This window comes from Coturnix japonica, chromosome 34, assembly GCF_054131305.1.
Source record: "Coturnix japonica strain WE chromosome 34, WE-NBRP24, whole genome shotgun sequence".
Lineage (NCBI taxonomy): Eukaryota > Metazoa > Chordata > Aves > Galliformes > Phasianidae > Coturnix > Coturnix japonica.
Window position 1 is genome coordinate 6846073 of NC_140696.1, and position 20440 is coordinate 6866512.

General features: G+C 48.6%; 2 protein-coding genes across 8 annotated transcripts in view; one reads left to right on the plus strand and one right to left on the minus strand.

Annotated features, from left to right (window-relative positions):
• The window catches only part of PKNOX2 (PBX/knotted 1 homeobox 2), a 58826-nt gene extending 54347 nt beyond the window's left edge, over nt 1-4479 (plus strand). For all 7 annotated transcript variants that reach the window (XM_085526196.1, XM_015883804.3, XM_015883805.3 and 4 more), the window contains 4 exons: nt 991-1110; nt 1700-1776; nt 2299-2477; nt 2918-4479. In XM_085526196.1, coding sequence (XP_085382322.1) covers nt 991-1110; nt 1700-1776; nt 2299-2477; nt 2918-3162 — 621 coding nt within the window. In that variant the 3' untranslated portion in view covers nt 3163-4479. The remainder of the gene's footprint in view (nt 1-990; nt 1111-1699; nt 1777-2298; nt 2478-2917) is intronic.
• An 885-nt stretch (nt 4480-5364) lies between these two features.
• Nucleotides 5365-13966, minus strand: FEZ1 (fasciculation and elongation protein zeta 1). The gene is made up of 10 exons (XM_015883808.3): nt 13916-13966; nt 12280-12580; nt 10447-10543; nt 9724-9816; nt 9313-9523; nt 7870-8141; nt 7497-7577; nt 7115-7190; nt 6363-6428; nt 5365-5524 (listed from the first exon to the last, which is right to left on the minus strand). Exons 2-10 carry the CDS (start codon nt 12552-12554, stop codon nt 5508-5510), a joined length of 1188 nt encoding a protein of 395 aa, XP_015739294.3. The 5' UTR covers nt 12555-12580; nt 13916-13966; the 3' UTR covers nt 5365-5507.
• Nucleotides 13967-20440: the final 6474 nt, after the last annotated feature.

Here is a 20440-nt window from a genome sequence, read left to right on the forward strand (position 1 = left end):
GTCATTCCTCAGGAGTTTAGGCAAAACATATCATTCTCTGCCACACTGCTCCCTGGGGGCAGATCAGCCTCAGTCCCCCCATGCACGTTCTTAGTGGCAGGAGCCTCCTAACACTATCAGGCATAAATGCATGTGGAAAAAAAAGGATATTTTGGAAGGAGAAGACACCTCCGCAGCAGGCTTTAATGCCTTCAAGGCTTCTTTTTTCCTTTCCCTCTTTAATATCTTGCCGTCACCAGCTTGGATCTTGCAGCAAAGCTCTCTGAGGTGCAGGAAACAGACGCACAGGGAATATCAGGGCAGGGAGAGCAGCCTGGACAAGCACCTCCGGATGCTCTTCCCGCACCGCTGGCGTGATTTATTCATCTGGAGCTCATGGGAGCGGTGGGACCTGCCGGGCTGATGTTTAATTCATCCCGGAGAAGTGTTTTGATGAAGAGCTGGGGAAAAAAAATCTTTTTAACTGAGGTTTCAGTTCTTTTCCCACGACATCATTAAAGCTTCTCTTGCAGCATCCCAGTGTATTTATTTTTAATTTTTTTCTAAAAGCAGCACATTTTCCCACAACGTTTCTCCTCTATTAATTGGAATAAGTATAGTGAGGAACGAGGAGCTAACGAATCACAGAGTTTTAACCTCAGGCTGTTTAAAATAGTTGTCTCTGTTTTGTTGTGGTATTTTTATTATGGTAAATTATCCTCCATAATTGCACATTGAAAGCGGTCATGGTGTTGTCCCCACTGGTGCCACTGCGGTTGGAAAAAGCCAATTGCCCTTTGCAATACTGGGTACAAATATGAAGATACTAAATGGGTGGAGAGAGATCCTGGTGGAAAATGGGAGTTTAATGCAGATTTTGGGAAACCGATGGCATCTGGGAGGTTCTCACCACAGTCTGTTTTCCCAGTCCCACTTGAGGTTCATTTTTGTTTGGGCTTTTTTGCCTTGCCAATCACGTTTTTCAGCTGATTTTCTCCCTCTCCCTGGCAGGTGAACCTGGATCTCACCTCACTCCTTGATGGTGAGGACAAGAAGTCCAAGAACAAGCGGGGCGTCCTGCCCAAACACGCCACCAACATCATGCGCTCCTGGCTCTTCCAGCACCTCATGGTGAGCTGGAAAGAAAAAAAATGCCCCCAAAACCTTCAAAATGAACAAACTAAAGTTGGTGGCTTGTCTCGGTCTGGGATATTTGAAGGCACAAAGTGGCTTTGCTTTTATTCTGGGAGCATTTGAGGTGTGAGTGTTTTCACTGCAGGTGGCAACATTATGACCCTGATGTTTAGTAAACAAAACCAGAGGGGGAAATAAGCCAAGATAAGCCAAGTTTCTGTCTTTCATCTACATTTGCAGATGTGTGAGGGAGTGTTCTGTACAGTTAATGGCTCCAAGATCCCCTTTTCCATCAGTCAGGGTGGGTTTGGTGTAACAGCTGCCCCTATGGCTGCCATTCTGGTACAGCAGAAATTGTCCAAAATGTAAAATTACAAAATCATCCAATCTGGGGGTTGATGAGTGGAGGTGTAATTCATAGAGGATGCAACTGGGGTATTTTCATGCAAGGAGACTGCTTGGCCACCACTGGGGCTAGAAAAAGGACAGTAGAAAAAAAAAGTGCTCTTTTTGATTTTTATTTCCCCTGATTGGGGCTGCTGCTTTACATACGTGCATGTCATTTTGTTACCCATCTATCTTCCAGCACCCCTATCCCACAGAGGATGAGAAGAGGCAAATCGCTGCACAAACCAACCTGACCCTCTTACAAGTCAATAACTGGTGAGCACACTGGTGACCTGTGCTGTCACCTCACAGATTTTATGGATTTCAAACCATTTTGTCTCATTTAGTCCATTTTTAGGGATAGGGTGATTGGTTATGGCTCATTTTTAGGCAGTAGAATGGCTGTGTGCTCAGTTAGTTGTTGGACACTGGCGATCCCTATGGGTCACTTCCAACTTAGGGTATTCTGATTCTATGAATCTAGTGTTTATTTGTAAAGTATCAATGCCCTCTCCTGGCAATCCCAATATAGCAGCCAGTATTTTCTCTCCTGCAATTAATAGTTGGAAAAATTAGGGCAATGGATTAACGTGCCACAGACAAATGAAATGTAGGCACATGGCTTGGGAAACGGGATAGAAAAACAGTTTTCTGCATCATGAAACCAATTTTGAAAAGGTTTTATAGTAATTATATATATACAAATAATACAACAATTCACTAAATTGTTATTATATATTTAATGTAGTAATTTAAACAATTTTTAATTGAATGGCCACTCTTTTTTTCCTTGGAAAGGTTCATCAATGCCCGCCGGCGCATCCTGCAACCGATGCTCGATGCCAGCAACCCAGACCCAGCCCCTAAAGCCAAGAAAATCAAATCTCAGCACCGGCCCACCCAGCGGTTCTGGCCCAACTCCATCGCTGCTGGTGTCCTTCAGCAGCAGGGTGGCAATTCAGGGACAAATCCTGATGGTAAGGAGGATCCTGGTGGTCCCTGTTCCTTCTGGATAGGGCCATGCATTGTATTATGGCTTGATGCTTGTGTTTAAAGATTAGAGGAAAAACATGTTGAAGAAGTTGCCCATACACAACAGTCCATCCAGTTAGTCATCATGAGGGTGTTGGCAGTGGGGTCACTTGTATGGCAGTGTGATGGTTCCCTTGTGACAGACATGGAGATGATCCTCTTGCTGAGGTGTTTGGGAAGGGGAAAGCGGAAAGGAGAGGAAAAGAAAGATGAAGGGAGGTGGTGGTATAAGAAGGTGAAAGGAATATTGCCTGAGAAGCTGTGGATGCCCCATCACTGGCAGTGCTAAGGCTGGGTGGGATGGGGCTTTGGGCAACATGATCTACTGGGAGATGTACTTTCTTATATTAGCCAGGGAGTCCTTATTTTTATCTTTTATTTTCAGGCTCCCTTGCCATGGACAACCTGCAGCCCCTCTCATCAGCCACGGCCACCATGGCCATGCAGCAGGCTATGCTTGCAGCTCACGAGGACTCCCTAGATGGCACTGAGGAGGATGACGATGAAGAGGATGAGGACGAGATGGAGGAGGAGGAAGAGGAGGAGGAGGAGCTGGAGGAGGAGCCTGGTGGCCTCCCGGCTGCACCTGGCACTAACCTTGGCTTGGACCACAGTGACTCACTGGAGTAGCTCACCCTGCACGCTCCCCAAATCCTGGATGGCATCGGAAGTGACCTCTCCCCAAATGGCAAAAACAGCAAGAATAACAACAAATCGGTGAGGAAAAAGCTAACCATGGAGGCACCGACAGATGCCCCATCTGCCTGTGGGAGCACCAGGGCCACCACATCAGCACATGGCAGTGAAGGACACGTGTTTACAAGGCACATATTGTGGCCGGATTTTTTTTGAGGTTTTCTTTCAGGTTTTATCCTTGTTTTCTCCCCTTTCCCTTCATTTTTGGTAAGGAGAGCAATTGCAGGGGAGGTTGTTTTCCCCACCATGCTTGGATGCCACCATGGGCTGTTGCATCCTCTTGGATTTCTTGGTGCAAAAAAACACTCAACAAAAACAGGATTGATGTATTCTGGAGGGAAGCTTCCACAAAAAAGGTCATTCACATAAATGTCGGCATAGGGGAAAAAATTGCCAAGTTGCCAATTCTGCTTCCTATCAGATTGGAAGAAAGTTTCATGCTCTTGACGCACAGGATTGCTCAGATCTCCCTGTTTTGGCCCCAGTGCTGTGGCCATTTGGTGACTCCTACACATGACTTTCAGGAAAAGGGAGAAAGCTCCCCAAACTCTTTAATTTATGTGCTAAAAAACCCATCAAATCTGGAAAAAATACTCAGCCTTGTCCTTCAGGCTGAGACTGGATGCAAAGTTGGGCTGGATATGAGGCTAAGCAAAACCTTTCCAGGATGTTTTGGTACCAAATAGGAATAAAAGAGCAGCCTTTCACCCCAGATTGAATAGTGATTTCCCCAGGAGGAAGGAAATTCAGAAAGATGGTATCTCCCCAATGTCATCCACCTGCACAGGAAAACATTGAGTTTCTCACCCCCAAGTGCCACAAGCGAGCTGTCAGGGGGCAGCTGTTCAAAAACACTGTGTTTGGGGGCTTCAAGTGGTAGCAAAAAAGGCAAATTCTGCCTTAAAACATGAGAATAAAAGCAGTCCAGGTAACAGGGCATCTTCTCAGTTCCATGGGGGTTAAAAAAAAAGAAAAGGATTTTTTTCTGCAAGTTCTTCCCCATCAGTGAGGCATTTGTTCTTCTGTAATAAGGAAGGATTTTGGCGGCTGCATGAATTGCCAATTTTGACCTTCTTTTGGCTCTTGAAGAGTTGAGAAGAAACAACAGCCGCAGCCACAAAGCGATGCAATGGGCAGCAAAGCCTATTTTTCAATACTGATCTGGCGTGAATGTAATCTGTAATTTCATAAAGGATTCATTGTAATTTAGTATTAATTCATGTCCATTTATTATAAAGTGCTACGAGATGAGGTTTTGCAGCTGTATTTTATTGTCAGCTTCTTCCTAGTGGAGATGAGGGGGATGAAGGACAAGTGGAACGCCAGAATGGGTGAATAACCCCAAAACAGGCAATGCACAAATAGGCAAATTCTCCTAAAATGAGTGAATTGCTTCAAAACCACAAATGAGGGATGCAACCCTAAAAGGATTTGTACTTAGAAAAGTGATGTCTCTCTATGAAGAACTCTGAAACTTGAGTGATTTACCACCATTATGAACTATGCTCCCCCAGAATGAGGGACCATCCCCAGATATGAACTCTGCTTCTCCAGGTATGCAGTGTGCCTCCAAATGAGTAACCCACTCCAAAATCAATGGCAGCTCCCCTGACACTATGCCACCAAATGTTGCCTCCCAAAAATGAGGAATGCTCGCCAAATACGACCAACAGTTCTCCAGAATTGGTTTCTTCCCCCAGCATGAGTGTCTTTTTGCACAGGTGAGTGCCCCAAAACGGGACAGAGCCCAAAGCAGCATGATTCTTCTTGCTGCTCTCTTCCAGGATCTGAAAGGTGATTGCAGTGAGAGGGGTGTTGGTCTCTTCTCACTGGTGACAGGAGAAGGGGAAATGGCTTCAAGTTGTGCCAGGTTAAGTTTAAGTTGGATATTTACAGAAAGGGTTGTTAAGCACTGAATAGGCTGCTCAGGGATGTGGTTGAGTCACCATCCCTGGATGTGTTTAAAAACTATTTGGATGTGGTGCTCAGGGATATCATTTAGTGGAGGGTTGTTCGTTATGGTAGCATGGTTGGGTTGTGGTTGAACTTGATGATCTTTGTGGTCTTTTCCAACCTGAGCAATTCTATGATTCTGTTCATTGCAGGGAGGGGAAAAAGACACCGGATGCCAGTTGCTTAATTAATGAAACAAATTATTTATTTCCCAGCTGTGCAAAGGTTTGGGGGGATGTGGGCAGGGGAGGTGCAGGTGACCTGTTTCCATGTGTCCGCCCCATTTGTGGGGGTGCCGGAGTTTGGGGGTGCAGGGCTGCACTGCATCAGGTTGGGCAGAGCACTGCAAAGAGAGAGGTGAGTGTGCACGAATGTGCACGGGGCTGCACTAGGGTGCAGGAGGCTGCAGAGTGATGCATAACAGGGCTGCAGGAGGGTCCACAAGGATGTGCAGGGTCACACAGTGATGCATGAGTGTGCAGTAGGCTGTATGAGTATGCACTGATACATGGGAGTGCACATGCAGGCTTGAGAGTTTGTATGCACAAGTATGCATGAGCATTCATGAGCACGCACCAAGGATGCACAAGCATTCATGTTGAGGGTGCATAAGTTTGAATGAGGTTGCACAGTGGCTGTAAATGGGATGTAAGACGACACAGGAGGAAAGCAGAAGGGATGCATCAGGAATTCACAAGGTATGCACAAAAGGGAGCACAGGGGTTGCACTGGTGTGCAATGGTGTACAAAGAATGCATGGGGGATTCACAAAAGATGCAGGGAAATGAGCAGGTGATGCATGAGGGATGCCCAGGAGGTGCATGGAGGATGCTTGAGGCACACAAAGGAGATTCAAATTAGCGAAGATGCACAACGGCGCATTAGGGGAGCCCAGGCATTCCCAATAGATGCAGAAGTGCCCCAGATGGGCACACAGGACAAATGAGAATGGATAGTAACATATGAGAGTTCATGGGGATGCTGTAAGGATGCAGGAGGGATGCTCAGGTGATGCACCCAACATGCAGGGGAGATGTAAGGGATGCAAAAACAATGCATGAGCTCTGCATAAGAGGAGCATGAGGGCAAGGGAGATGCAGAAAGGATGCACAGTTATAAATGGGGGAATGCAGTTGGGGTATGGAGGATGCAGGGAGGATGCACAGGGCACATGCAGGTACCTTTGAGGATGTAGTCCGTCAGCAGCGTGGGCACCTTCTCATTCCCCTCCTTCATGGCAAACAGGACTGCACAATGGAAAAGGACCTTGAGCACAGTCCATGTATCCCGTGTCCCTGTTCTGTCCCCAGGCAGCTCCACACCATCACAGAGGCGCTGCCATAGTGTACCCATCCTGGCAGTACCCCGGTGGAGCATTTTCACCCCCATCAGCCACACTCAGGTGATACAGAATGGGAGTTTTCCACCCGAATTGGCACTGGGGTGTGCTGCAAAAAACTGTGGGGGGAGACACTACAAATCAGTTGTGTTACAGTGATGCTAAATGGGGGACTGCACCTTAAACTGCTCAGGGCATAGTGATGCAAAATGAACAATTGTGCCCCAGATTGGCCATGCTGGGAAGGAGGGTGTACGAAAGGAGTCAATGTGGATAGACCACAGTGATGCAAAAACCAACAGCATCCATGCTGATGCAGAGTTTTGATTTGCTGCAGAGGTGCAAATGAGACAACTGCCTGAAAACTCGCAGTGCTTCACTGATACAAAATGGTGTTTCTCTTTCAAACCAGCTCTGCTGCAATGGCGTCATGCATCTGATTGTGAGAAAGGCAGCTGCACCCCCAACTGGCTGTGTTGAAGAAATGTAAAAAAAATCATCCAAGTTGTGGGCAATGCAGCAATGCAAATTCTGTGTTTGTGCCCTAAATTGGCTGTGCTATGCTGATTCAAAATGGGTCAAATAAGGACTCACTGTTGGTGAGCATCTGCAGATCTTCAACGGAGGGCGGCGAACCCTTCTTCTCATAGGGAATCACTGTGTTCAGATACTGCAAAGCAGAAAAATGCCCCCAAAACACCTCCATGCCACAAAGCTGCCCCCTTTTTACACATCACTGATGCAAACCACCCCAAAACGGTGCAAAAGCAGAAGTGCAAAACACAGCTGCAATTGCATTTAATTTACAGATGTTTGGGGGGCTGTTGAATTAATTGGATACTGCAAAAGCTGTGTTTAAATGAACCCGTAGCTAGGGAGGATTGAAGGGATGAATAAGTGCAAAAATGGCAGACATGGGCGTGCAGAGCAGGGGGTGGAAGGGGAGAGATTTGGGCGAGTTAGGGGGAAAAGGCACCTGCTTCTCGTTCGCAGCGGGGCCAAAGGTCTGACGCAGGCCGGAGTGCAGGATGCTGGAGATGCCCTCCATGCTGAACCGCTGGGGACATGCATTACCCCGTCACTTCCTGGCGTATGGACAGCACTCCAGGCATCCCCCCCCATCCCCTGTCCTCACATCCCTATGCCACGTGTCCTGTCCATGTCCAGTGTCCTCCATTTGCCCAATCCCATGTCCCTTCATCTCATCCCATCTGATCCCATGCTATCCTATTGCATCACATTCCACACCATCCCATGCCATCCCATCCCACGCCATCCCCACACCCACAGGACCCCACACCCCACCTCCCCCAGACTCATGCCCATATGCCAGTTAACCCCATCCCCACCTTTCTGGGCATGTGTCCCCCACGCTCGGGACGACTTCCTTGCAGGCTGAGCCCACGGTCGCGGCGGCGGCGACGTGCGGCCTCCCGCTGCTCCCGCTGCTCCCCCTGCACGGCCAGCAGTGCCCCAATAAACGCCGTCTTCACCTCCTTCTCAAAGGCCAGCTCATCCCGCCGTGCCAGCTGGGCCACCAGCTCGGCCGACAGCGCCCGGCTCGCTGCCTCCGCGCGCCCTGCTGCTGCTGCCAGCTCCCCGGCCGTCAGCTGCTCCAGCCCTGCCACCAGCATCATTGTTAGAGTGCACAGCATGCATGCACTGCACAAAAAGGCCTTATGTGCAAGGTGTAATTGGTGGGATGCCTGGGATGCTCAATGCAATGCATGTTGCAGTTAGCAAAGGTCCGCTGCAATGAGTGACATGCGTAGTGCAGTGCTATTTCTGATGCAGTGAAAGGCGCAGTGTATTAGTTAAGCACCTAGTGCAATTAGTGACATGCACAGTGCAATTATGGGAATGTCTGGAGCAATTAGTGACATTCCTCATGCACTCAGAGCTACTCCTGGTGCACTCACCAAAAGCATAGTGCATGAGTGAAATACCTGGAGCAATGATCAACATAAATGATGCAATTACAGGAATGTCTGGGAGCAATTAGTGACGTGCATCGTGCAATTACTTGAGCATGCACTACAGTCAGTAAAATTCTGGGGATAATTAACAAAATGCACAGCGTAATCAGTGAAATGCTTTTTTACTGCTCTGTGATCAGTGAGATGCTCAGCGCATTGCTGAGCACCCAGCACTGTCATAGCGGAATTGCTGAAGTGCCCAGTGTCAGAACAAAGTGCCCTGAGCAATTATGGAAGTGCCTGGTGCAACTAATAGCATGCATGGTGCAGCAAATGAAAAGCATTAAGTACAATTAGAGAATATACAGAGCAATTATCAAAATGCCTGGTGAGATTAGGGAAAATGTAGGCAAGGTATATTTGGTGCAATTATTAACAAGTATCATAACATTTCCCACGTATTTTGGAGAATGACTGGTGCATGGTACAAATCAGCAAATTAGGAAAATGCACCAAGCACAGCTCAGAAAAGACCTTGCTGCATGCAGTCATATGCATGCAGGGTGCCATTAGAAAAATGCAGGGTGCAAACAGCAATGTGCAGAATGAGTGAGACATCTTCTCAAAATGCACATGTCAATTGCTCACTTGCATGGTGTGCTTAGTCACTTAGCAGCATGCATAAAGTGCAATGCACAAAGTGCTGGAGACTTTTTGCAAAATGCGCTGCATGCTCGGTGAAACACAGGGCCATCTTTTACCATGCTACAAGAAAGATCTCAGAGGGATCATTTTTTGCAGAGAGCCGCTTCCTGGTGTCCAATTTGGTGAGAACTGCACCCAGAAAGGGCCGTGCCTGGCTCCCACTGCCCATACCTTCATAGGAGCAGTTGTTGTTGAAGGTGGGGGAGAAGGTGTGCAGCTCACGCAGGACGATGGGCTCCATGCCCCGGCTTCCACTGTCACCCTCTGCATTGGCCTCAGCATCATCTTCCTCATCTTCTTCCTCTTCCTCATCCTCATCGCCCTCAGGATCCGCCTCAGGGTCAGGCGAGCTCTGCATCAGCTCCTCCAGCTCCTCGATGACCTGTGGGACACCAGTGTCCCACATCTGCACCCTGCACCCCACATCATCCCACATCTGCACCCTGCATCTGACATCTGAGTCTTGCAGCCTTGCCCACAGATAAGCTATAGTGTCCCAAAACAAGTGTATTTGGCCTTTTTGTGTCCTGAGCAGTGTGAGCCTGGTGTTATGGAGACATCCAAGTGTTTGGGTGTAGGTACCTGCTCAGCTGTCAGCAGTGGTTCCTCATTTATGCCTGAGTCATGTTCACTTCTCTCAGCAAGCTCTTCCTCTTCATCTTCCTTTTCACAAAGCTGCGGGAGACGCAGGCTTGTCACGTTGGTGGCACTGCAGGCACTGCCTGGTGCAGGTATGGGCATGGCATAGGGAAGAACTACCAGAACCACAGCACTGGGAATGCACTGGGAATGCACTGCCTGTGGGGCTTACACGGGAGAGATGTTGAATGGAGATGCTGGATGGGGAAGATGGACAAGGAGACATGGATAGGTGAGCTGGATGGAGATGTTAGATAGATACAGTGGACAGGGATGGAGATGTTGGACAGAAACTTCAAATGGTGATGCTGGGTGCAAATGATGAATGGGGACAAGTTTGATGGATGAATTATAGAATTGCAGAATTGCTCAGATTGGAAAAGACCTTAAAGATCATCAAATCCAGCCACAACTTAGCCAAATTGCCAAATCAAGCACTTAATCTTGCCCTTTGCGTGACTGTCCCCTGGAATACGGGCATCCCCTGCAGTAGTGATGCATGTAAGGACAGCCACCCAAAAATGCTGTTTGTAGGTGGTCTTAAGTGCCCTGGCTCTGCCCTTCCCCAAGAGTTGCTGAGTCTTGGGGCTGACAGGCAGCTGCCAATTACCACAAGGGTCACATGGAGACAACAGCTTTGGGGTGCCAAGGGTGTCATGGCCATACCTGGGGATCGGTGCTGTCAGGGGCCTCAGCTTCAGGGTGCATCCAGGGCCGGGGGGAGCCCTGGGGGACGAAGCCATCGGTGAGGGCATCCCAGACTCTGCAGGGAGGCAGACATTGAGTGGGGATCACCAAAACACCCCAAAATGCCCCAAAGTGCTGCCTCCCAGAAAGCCGTCCTGAAACAGCATGCCAAAATGCCACAATGCATTCCAAAATGGTGCCCCAGGACACCCCAAAATGCTTCTAAACATGGCCTGGTGGTCATTCATTCCCTGACTACCACTGAGATGTGCAAAACATCCCAGAACACCCCAAATTCTGCCTTAAATCATGTGCACGTTAACATAATCCCAATTTGCCTAAATGGCCCCAAAACAGCCTCCCCCTCTAACTGCCCCCAGCTCCAAACCAGCCATAAAAACACTCATTTTGGGATATTTATCTCATCTCCCTCTTCATCTGATTTTAATTTCCTCTTATGCACACATTCCACAAACTAATGCATAAAAATGGGATGTTAAAAAAACAACACCACATATTCCCATTTTTAACAAAAAAGCAACAAATAAGGAAAAAACAAACAACCATCCCCAAAATTTTCTTCTTTTCTGCTCATAAAGAACCAGCACCTTGCAGAATGCAACCAGATTCCAGGCCAATTATGGCAATAACCGGTTAATAATTAGAGGAAAGCGGTGCCTTTAAGGCCACCACCCATCCCCCATCCATGCACACAGGGCTCATTGAAGACTGGGGAAAAAAAGAAAAAGCCTGTTTTGCCCAAACTGACCCAAAGTGACACAATCCACAGCACTAAGTGGCACCATGGGCTGCTGGTGGCAGCGCAGCTTTCTGGGCGTTCTGCCAGAATTCATTTTGTTCTCTGCAAAATCACTGATTTTTCACTGGAAAATACAAAAACAGCTGAAAAAAAAGAAAAAGAAAAAAAAATAATTGAGAGCTTTTGGTTTAAAAACAATCACTTTGCATGGTGAAAAATCAATATTAGGAAGTGCAGCCTCGGGAATAATCTCAACTAAACAGGCAAAAAGAAATCCATTAGGAAGTTGTTTGTATGTCAACACTGCTGGCAAATTCTGCCCCTAAATGGCATTTTGCAATAAAAAAAAAAAAGGTTTCATAGGAAAGTTAGATTTCAGTGCAAATGCCACTATGATGCTTCTGGCTGGAAAGGCAGCACTGGGCAGATTTTGCCCCTAACAGCCCCACTCTGGTGCACAGTTTTACATTGCAAGGAGGAGGATGAGCCCTCACCTTACTCACACCTTATTCACTGCTCACACTTACCCCCAGCTCTCCTCACAAACCCTGGACCCTCTGCAGTGTCATGTGGGGCACCTGATGTGCCCACTTGTAGGATACTACACATACTGCATGGTATTGCATTCCCATGCTGCAGGGAAGGACCTGATTTGCACACGGAGGGTGCCCTGCAAGCACTCAAGGGGGTGCACAGGCCCCAGATGTGCCCTGCTCATAGGACACAACACAACACTCCACACAGTCATGCTGCAATGGGGCAAGCAGGTTTCCATGCTGGGGGTGGGTTGTATCTCACAGTGATACAAGGAGACATGCAGGCCCAAGTGTCCTATTTGTAAGGCACCATGCAGGAACTCCATGCAGATGCACAGCTACACCATGATGCAGGATTCTGAGCAGCACATGGGGGAAATCTCAGGGGTATAAGGAGGCACAAAGGCCCTAAGGGAGTTACTGCACCAAAACTGTGGTGCACTGCATGATCATGCTACAACATGGGGATGGAAGTGCAAGGAGACCCACGTTCCCAGCAGGAACAGCCTTACTCACTCCTCATCCTGGAGGTGCTCCTCCTCCTCCTGTGCCTGCAGCCGGCCTCTCACAGGGGCCAGGCCCTCAGTGGTGGCATCGTAGTTGCGGAAGCAGACGGTGAGCTTCTCATCGAACTCCTGCACCAGATCCTCCATCGACTTGAAGCTCATCATCTCAGTCGAGAAGCTCTCCAGCTCAGCCAGTGCTGGGTCCATGGTGCGCCGGGGGGTCCCCCCATTGTCCCCAAGCCCCTCCTCGAATTCCTCCTCCAGGCTTACCAGGGGTGCTTCCATCCTCCTTGCCACCGCTGCCGTCTTAGCTGTGGGAACAAGGTGCCCACGAGGCACCTGCTGCTCACAGGCTGTGTCAGCAGGGCTCCCCAGTCCCTGTGCTGGCTGTAAGCCCAGTGTCAGTAATATCCCAGTAGTACTTTAGTCCTGTCTTGGTAGCTGCTCAATAGTATCCCTAGAGCTTCTTCTCTTTTTTTGGGGGGTATCCCAAAAGCTTCCTTGAGTGCTCAAATAGCACTTAATAGTACCCCAGAAGCATCTTACCACTACCTGTCCTCATTCTCTAGCAGTAGCTCAGGAGTATTCCATTGGCATCACAGTAACATCCTACTAAAAACTGAATACTGTTCCAGTAGCACCTTATCAGTGTTGTGACAGTATCTCAGCAGTATCACAGTGGTACCCTGATGCTATTTGAGCAGTGTCCTAGGAATGGCTGTGCAGTATCTTAGTAATAGAGTATGCTCCTGTACCTCAGTAGAAACCCACCACTACTGGCATTCTATCTGATGGCATTTTGGTAAATCCCTGGTAACACCTCAGCAGCATCCCAGAATTGTCCTCCAGGCCTGCAGTCCTGTGCAGGTGGAGGGAGTGCATGCCTGCACAGAGGCACATAGATGGAAGGGTGCACGTGTGTACAGTGCACAGGCATTCTGTATGCACACCCAGGGTGGCTGCATACACATGCACTTCATAGATGTGCACTGTGCACGCATCATTGTGCACCAGCTTTGTGCACACCTGCACCATTCACACGTATCCTGCTTTGTGCACCCCAAGCTCTCCACTACACACACCGCATGCGTGCACTGCGCATGCCCCTGCCAGCATCCCTCATCCGTGCAGCTCATTGCACGGCCCCCCCGATGCGCCCCAAACGCCCCCAGCCCCACATCCCCCAGCCCCACATCCCCCTCCCCCGCCCCGTCTCACAGCGCCTGCGCGCCCCGCAGCGCTGCCCCCGCACGGCTGCTGAAGCGCATCGGGCACCGGAGGGGCGGGCAGCTCCTTGTTGCCCCCCCACAACCGAGCACCCCCAAATCCCATCGCTACGACCCGTGCGCAGCACCCAGCGCGACCCCCGCCCAGGGGCGCCCTCACGCGATATCCGCACACTGCGCAGTGATGCCCCCCCCACAGAGCCCCGCAATCCATCGCGCTGCATCTCCAAAACCTTTCTCCAGCCCCCACCCCGCACACATGCAACGCCCTGTGCAACCCCCATCAACTCACTCACACATCCACGCACCGTGCACCCACTCCCCTCCGGCTGCAGCCCCAGTTGCTCGCACTCCCACACCCCCACGGGGGTCCCTCCCCATGTCCTCCCCCCCCTGTGCTCCCCCCGGCCCCGCACCCACCTGCGGCCCCGCATCCTCCGCTCTCCGGGAGAAGGTTGACGGGGGGAGGGCGGGGGGGGGGGCGTTGCGCACGCGCGGAACGGGCTGGGGGGGGGAGGGTGACGTCATCTGAGGAGCTCACGCCCCCCCAGCCCCCCCCATCACCCCCTTATCCCCGGGGAAGGGCAAAGGAAGGGGGGCGCGGGGCTTTCACCATCATTCACATCTTGCCTTCTACATGCTCACCCTGCTCATCATCATCATCAGTATCACCTTCATCCTCATCCTCATCCTCCCCATCCTCCTCCTCCTTGTCCTCCACATCGTCCTATTTTTCACCTTCCTGCTCCTACTCCTCCTCCTCATCCTCATCCTCCTCACAGCCTTTCTTTGGGTCATGCACCCCCCCGATACACCATTCTCCCCTCCCTTTAATATATATGTATTTATTTATTCATGCACTTCTGCAAGCGTACAAATATATTGCATCCATTACAAAAATCAGACTATATGAATATATATACAAATGAGATGAAGCTGAAACAAGATCTCTTAAAAAGCTATTAACTATGCAAAAGTCCCTTTTCCCTCTTGCCTCAGTGCTTTTTTTTTTTAAGGGTCCGTACATCCATCTCTATTCTCTGTAACCCTGAGTGAGCAGCAGACCCTGCACCCCCACCTGGAGGTTGTGCTTTGCCACGGCTGTGGGTGCGATGCACTGCAGGGATGCACAGGGCAGCGCTGCTCCTGTATCCACACACACCTCCCAGACCCAGCGATGCTGCAGGATTTTGCTGGAAATTTCCAGCTTCCCTAATGTCATCCTTTTGTTCTTGCAAACCAGCACAGAGCTCTTGTTGCATTGTTGTGCTTTTAGCAAATGGTCTCAAAACACCCTGAAACTGAAGGATTTCAGGGTAGAGAATTCAGTTGGCAAGGCTTTGAGGCTGCATACGTGAGATAACACATCACAGTGTCACAGCTGCTTGGCGACACAGCACACTGTATCTGGGGGAAGGAAAGCAGAATTTTGCAGTACAACAGCTCTGGAAAAGCTTTCTGCTTTGAGAAAAAAGGGTTCCCATGATCCCAACCCCATCTCATGGATACAGCATCATGAAGGTCCTTTCTATTCTATTCTATTCTATTCTATTCTATTCTATTCTATTCTATTCTATTCTATTCTATTCTATTCTATTCTATTCTATTCTATTCCATTCCATTCCATTCCATTCCATTCCATTCCATCCTATCCACTCCATTCCACCCCACTCCATCCCATCCATTCTATTCCATTCCACATTCCACTCCTTATTTCATTCCATTCCATGTTCCATGCCATTCTATTCTATTTTTACAGACTTAACTCCACCCATGCCACCCTGCAGTGCTCAGACACTTCCAGCTCCAGCACCTTTGCCCAGGGCAGTGTTGGGAATGAATTTCTCATGTGTCCCCATAACTCATGTCCTTTTTAGTTCCATTCACTGCTGCCGACAGTGACACAGTTTTTCTGTAAAACTGTTTTTGTGAAATAAGTCATTTACTGCTGAGGACGCATCCCCTGCTCTGTGCTGTTGCCAGCTCACAAAGCCTTCTTTTGAGCATTTAGATTCTCTGTATCTCCAGCAATGCTTCTTCCCAGCAGTATCTGCAGGCAAAGGCACACACTGCAGCTCATCACCGTACAGCTTTGCATTTATTATTACATCCATTTTTACCGTGGCAGAAGAACAAATCTTTTCCCACCAGCCTGTGCCTGTTTTCCTTGCACGTTAAGCGAGAAACCCTAGAGGTTTCCATCCTTGTGTTGACAGAACAGGGATTGAATCCTCTGTGAAATAAGAACTTTCAGTAAAGCACCTGCAGGGGAGCCGTTAGGTCACGGCTTCAGCTGGTGATTGAGCACCTGATGAACAGCTGCGGCTGCCCACGGAACATTGGCAAAGTGCTGGCAGCTGTGCTCCCCGTGTGGCCAGAAAGGCTGGTAGCTGCAAGTCTGAATGTTGTTTTCTATGATGTTTTCGCCCATCGCAGACCTGATCTCTATGGTAAGTTAAAGATGAGACATGGGAGGCGGTGGTTTCTTCTCTGCTGCTGGGCCCTTCTGCCACGTGGTGTCGCTCTCCAGCTGGAAATATTCGGTGCTGGGATTTCTGGTCCGGGTCTCCGCGCTGTGGTTTGAGCGGCTTTTGTTCGCTCCGAAGCTCTGAGAGTGGAAGGTTGTTTCAGTGTATAGTTGGATGCTGGGGTTATTGCCATGGGAAATAACGAAGCTGCCGAGCTCAGCAGGATTCCAGGAGGTCTTAGAAATAATTCATGGATCTCAAAGGGAGCCTGAGTTGTCATCAGATATCTGATCAGTCGGCAACTCATCAGCCTTTCAGGACTGTGCTGCTTCTGGTCATTTGAGTGACCCAAATCAGGTCAGAAACATGGCAGCAGTGCCATGGTACTTGTTTGGGAGCTGCTGCCGCACCAAGTTTTTCATGCCATGTGCTAATAAAGGAGTGTTATGTTTCTAGCAGGGCTCCAGAGAGACTGATGGAGACTGCGTGGAGCTTAGGGTACAGATTCATCTGTCATTTCTTAATCCCTGTCTAGGTATTCTAGGAGGGATTTAACAGTGTTTAGTAGTGAGGCTTCCTCTGGCAGCGCCCTTCAGGCCTTTTTTGGTGGTTTGAGGGGCTGTTTTGGGTGGTGCTCAGTGGTGACTTGTTGCTGCCCTGTTCCATAGCACAGGGAGCAGCTGCTTTGCTGCGGTCCTTCATGTCTGCAGGAACGCTCTGAAGTCTGTTGCTGTGAATTTTTCTGCAATGGAAACTTCAGACCCTGCCTTTGGGTTTTGGTGTGGGCTTGTGCCTGACCTTTTCCATGCTGGTGAATGGGTTGTTTCCAGCAGCCTCCAGGGACTGGTCTATTTTTGAAGTGTTTGATTCATAGCAACATTCATGTAACATCTTGGCTAGTAAGAGAGCTTGCTTGTGGCCAGGACGACAGCATGCCTTGAGAGCTTCAAAACGTTCCATTGCAAGGTGAGATGAATGGCTGGTCAGTGCCTTGTGGCTTTGAAATGGGGATTTCCCAACTTGGACGTGATGGAAGCAAAAGCTGCTGGAGGTTGCAGCATAATCAATCTACAGCATCTCCAGTGTAAGCACCACAGTATTTCTTGGGTCTGCACGCAGACTTGAGCCCTAGAGAACAAGCTGTACTTTCTTCTTCAGCAATGTGTTTAGTCTGGGCTAACATCCCATATTCAGACTCTCAGGGGCTGAGGACTGTAGTCTTGTGGGACTTAAAGAATTATGAGGCACATGGAGGGGGAGAGAGAGAAAGCAAACTAATATCTCACTCCATTGAGGACCCTACTCCTCTAAACCTGAACTTGTAATCTTGAATGTGGCTTTTTAACTCCAGTTACTTGTTTCTGATGTTACTAGAACATCTTCATGCTGTAGAGGTTTTGGGTTTTTCTTGCTGCTTTTCGTTTGTCTGATTAATTTCAACATGGACCCTCTTTAAGTGGCTCTGATTGCAGGAAATTGCTGTGGCAAGTGACATGTGTCACAACAGTGCAGTGATTAAAGCCCCCATGTGTAATTTACTGACTGATTGAGCTAATTGCACTGATGAAAGTGGCAAGCATGCAGAGAGGAACCGGGACTCCTTATTGTTCAGGATTTTAAGTATCATGAATTAAGAGGCCAAATAAATGGTGGTTGAACTGGAATTTGTCAGTTCTCATCCTTTGAAGCTTGCAACAAATACACTGTGTAATTTTAGGAGGCAAGGTTGGTTTCCTCCTGTCTAAAAACAACACAAGGAATGAACTGAAGCAGAGACATGTTAAAAAGCTTTGCTGCTGAGAAGATAAATCTAGCATCTGGAGTGCAGACTTTGTTGGAGTGAAGTGTCTGTGAGCACTTGCTGTTCTTAGTCCATTTTCAATTGTATGGATGTGGTGTGTGTGTGTGTATATGTATACCAGCACCCCAGGATGATAATCATCTCCTGTTAACATTGTGTGGCTTTGTGTTGTGTCTCTTACTTCTCCACAATTAGAATTAATTTGGAGTAGAATTTCCTGGTTTCATGAGTTTCAGCCTCATTTCTTGCTTTCGAGGCTTCCTTAGAGCAGGGGTGAGTTCTGTGTTGCATAACCTGTTGTTGGGCAAATCTGACTGTTAGAATGGCTTATGATATTTGATGGATGTTGACTATGACCCAGTTGGAGTGGGGAGGAAGGGAAAGAAGAGTCAGTTATGAAAGCCTGTAAGAGGAAACAATGATCTCTTGTACAATGATCTCTGTACTTGCAATGCTAAGTCACAGCCTGAAGCAGTGATGGAGCACCTGGTGGGAAGGCAGGGCCAGCCCAGGGGAGCTCAGGTGCATGCAATGTACTGAGTGATGGAAGAACTGGAGCAAGGATTTACCCTTCCCAGCCCTCATTTAAGGGTTGGCAGTAGAGGCGAGGGGGTCTCATTGAAGATCCCTGCCTACCTGAGGTCTTCTGAAGGTAAGCAGCTTTTTTCCTTTGTTTCTGTGGCTGCTGTGCATGTTGTTCAAATATTTCTTGCTGGTAACTTCTTTCCATGGTAAGAAGTGGGATCCTGTACAATCGCTTTGATTTGAGTAAAAGGTCACTTGACGTAGCAATAGGAGAATCTCACTATGGAACAGCAGCTTTCTGTTAGGAGTCACAGAGCTGCTCAAACTGCAGAGTATTCTGACTGGAGAAACAATGAGATGAAAGGGCAGAGTAATGGGAATGGGGAGGGGATGTAGAGTGTTCCCTGGATAAGCAGTCAGCAAGAACTGAGAACAAACAGTGATGGGGAGGGAAGGGCATCTTCTGGTTGCTGTGACCTCCTGAACAAAAGGTGGTGTTGGGAGGCTGAGATGGAACAGACTTTGCAGAGCATGTCCAAAGAGAAGATGAGGCAGGCAGCTCCTTGGTCCTGCTGGTGCCCTTTGGCTGCCTCCTTCTCTTCAGCTTTGTTGCTGCATGGAAATTCCCCATGCAGTTCCTTATCAATAGCTCACAGCTGAAGCACAGGGGAGGAATGGTGCCTTCCCCGTTGAAGGAGGTCAGGTTGCCATAGCAGCTGGGCTGATTCTCATCCTATTGTCCCTCCAGCAGCTCCCAGCCCTGCTCCCTCTGGTCAGCTCAGATGGGGCAGTTGGAGCACAGCCCTGCTGGAAGCCAGAGTGGCACAGCTGCAGCCGGGGCTCCTGTAATTTCCATGTGTTTCGTGTCCCATTTGGACTTAAAGCTCAGTAGCTTCCCCCTTGTCTGCAGAAGTCTGAGAGTGAACGTGTGTGAGGACCTTCAGTTTTATAATTGCAGTAGCAGATACATATCGTTGCATTGTCTTGCAGCCAAGTATTGGAATTTTGCTGGAACATGTGTGTAAAGATTTTCCCATGGCACGTGTTCCCTGTTGGTCTGTTGGGCTCCTTTGCTCTGAATGCGTCATAGCATTTCTAAAATAAGACAGCATTGTTTGCTTCATTTTTTTTCCTTGAGTGTGATTGAGTTATAACTTGCATAAGATAATGGGGCTCAAGCAGTTCTCAAAAAGGGATGTGACACATGCTTTGTAGTAGACTGGCAGCTGACAGTGAGCTGGCTAGTGACCATTACAGATCTGCCTAGCAATTGAGTGGGATGCAAGTGACTGTCTCACCCCACAGACCCAGGCATTAGCTATCGTGCTTGGGAGTGGAAATCTTCCCTTGTATGGCAGGTGCTTCTGGACTGTCTGTGGCTGCAGCTGTCTCCCTTGCTGCTGTTCAGCCCTTTCTGTTCATGTGCCCAGTCTCAGACCAGTCTGTGCATACCGAGTCTGCAGAGTTGCCACTGCCCTTCCTGATCCAACTGCAAACTTCACTGAAGCTTCACATCAGTGATGCTCTGCGTCTGTCTCAGGATGCAACAAGTACTTCCATAGTCCAGAAACTTATTAGTACTAGTAGGTCTGATGGTGGAGTATATAAGGAAATATGAGCAACGCATTTTTTGTGTTCTTGTTCCATTTTATTTTGGAATAACAGATCTAAGCAGTGCAGTCTCTTAGACTTGAAAAGTTGATGGATCTGAGTAGCTTAGCTACAGGCAAGTAGCAGCTGTATCAGTGTCTTGGGTACTGGAAGGATCTCATTGTGCCAGAGGAGGTTTAGATTAGACTTAAGGAAAAACTTAAGAGCATTTAAAAACAAACAAAAAACACCCCACCTTGCAGCTCTTGTTCTTTGAAAATAAATGACCCCAGCAGTTCAATTCACTCCTGCTGAAATGGAGGCTTCTGGGACTTGCTGTGAGTCTCACATTGACGTCAGCAAGTGCAAATGTGAATCTCAGCTGGCTCTGATAAATGGTGCTGCTAATTGAATTAGAGAGCACTCCAAGCTACCAGCTAATTATGCTCCTCAGGAAGCTGCTTTGTCCAGGTCCATTTAATTCTATATTGGCTGAGCACTCCAATTCTGTCTCAGAGAAGGGGAAATATATTACAGCTCCCTGCTGAGGAGCACATATTT

Coding starts and splice junctions, on each gene's coding strand:
- FEZ1 (XM_015883808.3), bottom strand. CDS start 12,554: ATGGAAGCACCCCTGGTAAGCCTGGAGGAGGAATTCGAGGAGGGGCTT. Junction 7,578..7,869: donor GGGGACACATGCCCAGAAAG/GTGGGGATGGGG, acceptor GCATGTCCCCAG/CGGTTCAGCATGGAGGGCAT. Junction 6,429..7,114: donor TCTGCAGATGCTCACCAACA/GTGAGTCCTTAT, acceptor TCCATTGTGCAG/TCCTGTTTGCCATGAAGGAG.